The sequence below is a fragment of the Wasmannia auropunctata genome, unplaced genomic scaffold (assembly GCF_000956235.1).
Source record: "Wasmannia auropunctata unplaced genomic scaffold, wasmannia.A_1.0 LD336074.1, whole genome shotgun sequence".
In the NCBI taxonomy this organism is placed as follows: domain Eukaryota; kingdom Metazoa; phylum Arthropoda; class Insecta; order Hymenoptera; family Formicidae; genus Wasmannia; species Wasmannia auropunctata.
The window spans coordinates 2,047,044-2,054,565 of NW_012026816.1; the positions used below are offsets into that span (position 1 = coordinate 2,047,044).

The 7,522-nt window shown below is 48.1% G+C and overlaps 1 protein-coding gene across 1 annotated transcript in view; it reads right to left on the bottom strand.

Moving 5' to 3' along the window:
• The window catches only part of LOC105449629 (unconventional myosin-XVIIIa), a 44,411-nt gene extending 39,203 nt beyond the window's left edge, over positions 1–5,208 (bottom strand). Inside the window, exons 1-3 of the mRNA XM_011688926.1 lie at positions 4,924–5,208; positions 3,506–4,165; positions 2,383–2,850 (exon numbers count right to left, since the gene is read on the bottom strand). Coding sequence (XP_011687228.1) covers positions 2,383–2,850; positions 3,506–4,165; positions 4,924–5,058 — 1,263 coding nt within the window. The 5' untranslated portion in view covers positions 5,059–5,208. The remainder of the gene's footprint in view (positions 1–2,382; positions 2,851–3,505; positions 4,166–4,923) is intronic.
• Between the last annotated feature and the right edge of the window lie 2,314 nt (positions 5,209–7,522).

Consider the following 7,522-nt stretch of genomic DNA (forward strand, 5'->3'; position numbering starts at 1 on the left):
GGGGGGGGGAGGACGGAGAAGCGAGGATCGAGTCCTTTACGAACGCATTGGGACCAACGACACCCGGTAGATGCAACCTTCCCCGGTCAGTATTTCCCGCTTGCCTCGACGGCCATTCAGATCCACGGAGTTACCGCGATGATAAATGAGAATTGCGAATTAAAGCAGGTATCTTCACGCTCTGATACACCAGGACGGCTGCACGCGATATTTTCAGATTTGAAAGACGTAGCTTATTAAGTAAGATGCCGCGCAAGTTAAAGTTGAAAAATAAACGCAATCTCTCTCTAAGATTCCTGAAGGAAGAATCTCTAGCAAAAAGTATACGAATTCTGGTACACCCTGTATGTAGCATATAATGTGCTCGATTTGTGAGTGAATTACATCCGGTTTCTCCCCCTCTGCGTCTCTCTCTCTCTCTTTCTCGCTCTCTTACGCTCATTTCCTTTCTCTTCCTCTCATTCTCTTACGTGCCCGCTATTTCCGGATATTTACATGCTTGGATTCTGAAATGGTTGTGCATCGAAATGGGTGCTTAAGTATCTTAATTTTTAGACAAATAAACTCGATCATGTATCCACACGCAAAGATATTATCCATTTGTCGGGTCTCTACATGGGTCTCTGCATGCTCGTAGCTCCGTTTTCTCCGAGAAACGTTTCGTCATCGCTCTTCAAAGAAATGCACAGTGCAATACGGAAACGCACGCGTTGCGTTTCATCGGACGCGTTTTCTGACGCGCGTTCACGCACGCAATCCCCGAATTTAACCATTCAATCCACCCCCGGAGATTACATTCTGCGCGCGTGAGGAAGCGTGAGGAGTGAAAGGGAGAACGGTGCGCGCGCGCAACGGACGGAATTACACATTTCGTTTCTGGCCGCGGGAACGCGGCGGCATTTTTAGCATTCCGCGGCTACGGGGCAAGGTCAGACACGCTTGGGCATCTCCTCCTCCCGCCCGTAGACCCCTTTTTACTTTTACATCTCCGTTCTCCAGAGATCCCAGGGCCCGCGGAGTTGGCCCCTCTTTATGAGGCGCGCGCGCGTCGTGGTGGTCGATTTGCTCGACGGTGACGATGGAAGAAGATCGGATTCTCGGTAAGCCTGCTATTTTCACACGACCGTCCCTCGTGTCTCGAGTACAGTTTTATTAGCGGGGACCGTGACTCACGATCCCGCTATATTCGTTGCCAGCAGTGGCAATGAACCGGCCGACATCGCGCCGCAATCATTTGCGCCCTACCAAGTGCCCGCCCGCACCTTTTGCCCGTTCGCGGCTGGTCACTCATTTCTCGTTGAAAATAAGAATAGCGACATAATGCGATGCGCGTCAGAAAAACGCGGCGGTCGAACATCAATGAAAATAATGTTAGTTTTCGTAGCACATGTACCATTGCTACTTAACGTCATACAATGTTGTTGTCTATGCGAACAGAAAATGCGGGAGCACAGACTTCGATCTTATATTCGACAAGAAATAAAAATAATGTATTCGGCATTTATAGCTTCCTCACGTTCTATTTGAAATTAAAACGAAAAGAATTGCGCGATAGTCGGCGCTTTATTGATTAGAACGCAGTGCATTTCGCCGCTATGTATCAAAGGTCTATGGAACGACACTCCGACCCCTTTCTATGACCTCCGAAGAACCTAAGGATTCCACCGACGCCTTTCACCACGTGCGGCACGGATTTCCCTGTATATGATAGCGAACAACGTGCACTCGTTTTTCAAACGATATTTTTCAAAGATTTCAAGGTTAACCGGTGACAAACGCGATAACGAGACGTAAGTGTTTAACGAAAGGCGATAAGCAAATCATTGACAACTGATAATCGAATGTAAGGTCGTTGCAGTCGCGGTGTCTGTCGTTACATCTCGCCGCGTTCGATTATTAGAGTGGCTGCTTTCCGGTAAATACCATCAGATTTATGTTAATAAGCTTGCTCCGCGTGCGGCAAGAGAAAGGTTTCGTTCGCAGAGTACGCGGGGACACGACCGGTCTACAGAAGAGAAAAGTATGAGGTATAGAGAATACTATCGCTTGCGCAATATTCAATGTACGCTCCGACTTCCCAGTTTCTCATTATTCAACCGATGATTTACAAAGGCATCAGTCACATGATGAGAACGCTAACACGAGTATAGAATCTAGATTAAAAAAATGTACTCTTGAACACCCTATGAAATTTTTTTTTTATAGACAGGAAAGAGAAATACGTATTATCGCGAAGTATTTCTAACATGTATTAAGTTGTATAGTAATTTTCTTTTTAAATTTTTTTCTTCCTTCAAAACTGTTCCCAAAAAAAGATGAGAGTGCGAATATGTTTTTTTTTTTTTTTTAATAAGTGTATATGATAATTGATATGAGGATTACCTTTACGGTGACGCTGCTGGCGGAGCTCTTGATGAGATCGATTATCTCCTCGCGCGACTTGTCATCCACATTGATCCCATTGACCTCGATCAGTCTGTCACCGGGCAATAGACCCGTGTCATTGTTGTGCTGCACCAGAGCGCCAGGTTCGGCGAAAATCACCGGTCTCATCTGCGTGACGCCGTTCGCCGCCCGCTCGACGATCACGGCGCGACGAAGCGAGAAGCCGAAATCGTTTCGCGGCGGAGGTTGCCGCTGGATGGTGAGTTCCCGGGGCTCGGGTAACTCGAGCGGCACGATCTCCGGAAGCTGCAGCTCGATGCCCTGTTCTTCGAACGAGACCGACGACCGCCACCTCGAGAAACCCTGGGACTCGCCGACGGGCGACAGGCTGAACGGCGGCGTCGCGAAACTCGAATTCGTCGTGTCCGTCAAGGAATCCGCGGATGGACTAGCACTGGTAACGACCTGAATGTAATGGAGAAATATCTCGTTTACGCATTAAAAATTTATTGCTGATTTATTATTTATTTATGCATTGATTTATGCATGATTTTAAAAAATGTGTAAATGAAACTATAAGAATTATAAAATGAATTATAAAACACAACATATTTATTATTAGTGTTTAAATTAAAATAATAATTAATGAAAGTTAATATCTGTAGCACACTCTCTAAATTTTCTGGAGTGACTTTTCACTTTTTTGAAGTGAATTTCACTCCAAAAGAAAATACTGTCACTCAAGTAGCCGAGTGGCAGTATTTTCAATCTTTTCGAGTGAGATTTACTCCAAAAAATTTAGAGAGCATTTATTACCAAAATTCAAAGTAAGTAAATAGTTAATAAAAGTTATTTGCACAGAATTTTAATTGAAAAAATTCGTTTATGAACATATTTACGAAAAATTTATTCTACGATCGCACGAACAAATTACAAGAGATATATTTTGATCTCGCTTGCTTTATTTCGCGGGACCTTCTATCGATGTCGGATCACGTCAAATTTTAAACAAACCGGCAACCCATCACTTGGCATCTCATTACACGTTTCGGAAATGATCCTAATAATCGGGTTCGGGCCACAGCCGATGCGCGGAAGAGAAAGCGGAACGTTATCTAACCTGAAGCAATTTGGCGTCGATTTGATGATGCTGCTGCTGCTGCTGTTGTTGTTGGTATTGTTGATGAATTGTGTGTTGCGGCACGGAGATGTGCCACGCGGTTTGACACAACGTTTCCTCCTCGCTGTAATCGTCCTTGCTCAGAACGCTGTTGAGATGCGCCGGTACGTTCTGGTAGGTGATCACCTCGTTCTGAAGAGTGTTTCTTACCAGCAGATTGCTGGCCTCCTGGTAACTGTTTTCGGTGCCATTCGGCAACGCGTTCTCCTCCGAGAGAACGTTCACGCTGGAACTGTTGACGGTCAGTCGCGGCCCCTTGAGGATTCCCCGCTTGGGCGGCTTCGGCGGCAACGGCGGTAGACACTTGCCGCCGGACTGAACGCCGGCGTGACTCGTCGTCGTCGACGACGTGGTCGTGGTCGTCGTCAGCGAGGTGAGAGACGCCTCCGACGAGTCGCTCTGCATCAGACCGTCGGGCGTTTTGATGCCCCAACTGCTGGCACCGGCGCTGAACGTCGAGCACGGCCCCGCGTTCTGCGTCGCGTCCAGAAGATCGCGGTCCAGATGCGCGAAAAACGACGCGCTGTAGTCCGCGGTGATACCACTGGGCAACTTCTCCTTCTCCTTCCGACGACCGGGAATTTTCAATGACCTACGGACCTGCAACAAAGCGCGTAAAAATGACAAGACGTTTTCAGGAAGCCTTTCAGCGGCACCGAAAATATGTACCATGCAGAATCCTACGAATTTTTTCAAGAGATTTCTTTTGTTCTTTGAATGGTGCGATTGCAACGACGTGTTGTCCATATCGCAGAACAATTTTGCAATTCTTATTTTTCGTTAATGTGCAACGAGTATGCGAGACCAGCACTTCTTATCGTGTGAAACCACATCCGATTGGCGACGATATTAAATCTACAGAAAAGAAGCCTTTCAAGAGGAAATCTTATCGCTTTCTACGCTCTTTATTTCTATCTAAATATTATATCTAAAAAAAAATACCGACCGATTGAGTTCTTTATAATGTCATGACTATAAATACACACGTCTTTTAAATCTATACAATTTATTAATAATATCAATTTGAGAAGAAAGCCACTGGGAAACGTTATCGCCACGTGATATTGACAGCCCCGTTTTATGCCGATAAGAAATGTAATCCGAACAAGATATCGGTAACTTCGTGCAGCTCATGAATTTGTAAGCAATATCAATGTACACCCATCTTGTCATCGGAGGACGCGATAACCAAGTGCGCATCCGTTATGAGCTCAATATAAAAAATTAAACGACTGACAAAACTTGCGATTAAGATAAATAATATAGTTTGTAATAATTTGTTATGGTTTTGCATCAGGAAAAGGGAAATGGATTACAGCAAAGCAGGAGTATTTTCTAATGAAAGTTCTTGCATTTACCTCATCCAATCGCAGAAGCTCCTCCGCGGACATGCTGCTGCGATCACGCTTCTTGACATCCTTCCGCTCCTTCTTCTCGCGCTTCCGCTTCTCCTTGTCGTCCTTCTCCGCGGCCTTCTTCATAAAGTTAAACATCTTCTTCACTCGCTAAACGTCCCAAGAACGCGAACACGAGAAAGAGACAACATACGATATCTCGTTTCTCGATTTCTCGATTGGCCCTACACGACGCGATCGCGGACAGTCTTGATTTCTTGCACCTCGTAGCATATATCCATATATGTATATGTGTGTGTGTGTGTGTGTGTGTATATATATGCTATGTGTTATGTATCACCGTGATCACGCAGCACCGTCTATCAAAATAAGTGAACTTTTGCCGCGACTCGCGCGTGATCGACCGCTATTGGCCGTGCGAGACACGCGGAGTCGCGCGCATCGCTTCGTCACCGCCGCCGCGATGCCCGGCACTCACGACGATTCGAAAAGCGGCGGCTGTCTGTCACAATTCGTTTCGGAGCGGGCCGCGTCGTCCGTCCGAGGAAGGCTCTCCCAATGCCCCGGCTCGCCCCACAGCGCACCGGTGCACCCTATCGACCGGCAACGGCGCGGCATTCATCGAGTTGCCCTCGTGATCGTCCCCTAGAAATTCATCCAAAGAAACGTTAGTACGTATACGCGAGGTGCATCGCTAAATAAGAACATATATTAATATATGTTCTAAGATCGCTAACGAATGCTGCATATAGCTTGTAATTTAACGAACGATCCGCGGAGCTCGGTTTCATCGATCGTGATCGAGATTGGAACGTGCGCGGTGCAACGCTCGCTTCCGCGAAGCGCTCGGCGCGCAGAATGAAGAATTTGTGGATTGCGCACTTCCGGAATCTATCTTCTCGACGATCCGATTAGCGCCAATCTCGGAGGTCGCCCGGATGTGGTACGCGCGCGTACCATGCAAGGGCGTGAACCGAAACGCTTCTTCGCAATGGCCGGACATTGCTTCCGGCATGTGATTCGATACCGCGAGGTATGCGGAAACGGGGCGACGGCGCGGCGTAAAAAAAGCGGCGATAACGCAACCGTTGTTCGGTGCACGCGTTCGGTCGACTCACCGCGAGGCGCGAACGAGGGATGGGGGGGGGAGGCATTTTTTTGTCCTCTTTCCTTCCCGAGGCGCGCACCAAGCTCGCGCGCGCGAAACGCGCGAATGCGCTCCCCTCGCGTTCTCGCCCGTCGCGTGACGCCGCCGCGCGGTCAGCAGAAATAAAGAAAGTTGCCGAACCTGTGCATTATCGGGCCCGATTACCTCAAACGATTATCGACACGCGCGTTCTTTATTGCGTGAAAACGGAGCTGACGAGCGAAACGTTTGACCGGTCGGTTTGATCTGGGATTCAATTACGAGGGGGGGCGTTATTGCAATTTTTTTCTCCATACTGCAATAGCGAGACGCGACGCGTCGAACGACCACTTGCAATTTGCACCCCTTGTTACTCGCTTATTTACATGGCCCCGCGAAAGACAATTAAGAAGTCATAACTGCACGTCCTAGGAGATCTGCGAGAGCGTAGAAAATTAGAAAGGCGACAATTAACCGCTGCTAATGAAACCGCACACATTCTACAAATTTAATTGCGCGCGTTCCTACGTACACAATTTTCTCGCGCGTATGCACACCAGTCTGGGACGAGATAATTTAAATGTAATCGGAGCGACGCGGAAGTGCATTACGCAAACGTTGATCTTACATCATTGAACTATCACGCTCGCGTGGAAATGAGCGACAGATGTGTGGCAAAAAAAAAATATCTACACGAAGGACGTAATGTATCATGTAATCTATTCTCGCGCGTGACGTTCATAGTACCGGCGTTATTAGCGAATAGCGCACATACACTCGCTTTCCACCACACCTTGCTCCGCGTTCTTTGCGCTACATTCAAGGGCGGCTCGGTAAATCCCGTCGGTCTACGCCGGCGAATCTACAGGCGTGCCGATCGATTACTCGGAGCCGGCGAATTTTTCGGAGCACGCGGTGTGTCGCCTCGGAGCGAACCGCTCTGAAAATCCCAACGGGCGATCGATGCCCCGATTCGCTCCGATTCGCGCGATATACGTTATACGTAAATCGAGTGCGCGCTGCAAAGCGCACCGAGAGGTTTATCGCTACCAGCAAATTTTGCAAGAAGAGAAAATAATTCAAATCTTTTCTTTGCAAGTCGCTCGAAAGATCTCAATCGTCTCTCGCTACGACCAACAAACGTCCAAGATATCTTAACGGCTTAGTAGCGCTTCACAGCTAGAAACTTTTGATAAAGGCTACATGCAACACCGGCGAGTCGTCCGAAGCATGCGACCTTTTCAACGAGGTACGTCTCGACCGCCTCGCCGCGATCGATGCCCCGCATACTCGCTTTACACTTCGCTACGAGCGCGTGCGATGCTCTCACGCCTTCCGTTCGACGGCTCGAGGCTGGCTCTAATCGGCGAAGGAGCCCTACCTACGGGGTTCGACGAGCCGCATCGGTCGATGCCACCGAACCCAGGTGGAGAACGGGAACGCGGCTGCCTTGTATTGTTGTCTGACGTTTCCTCG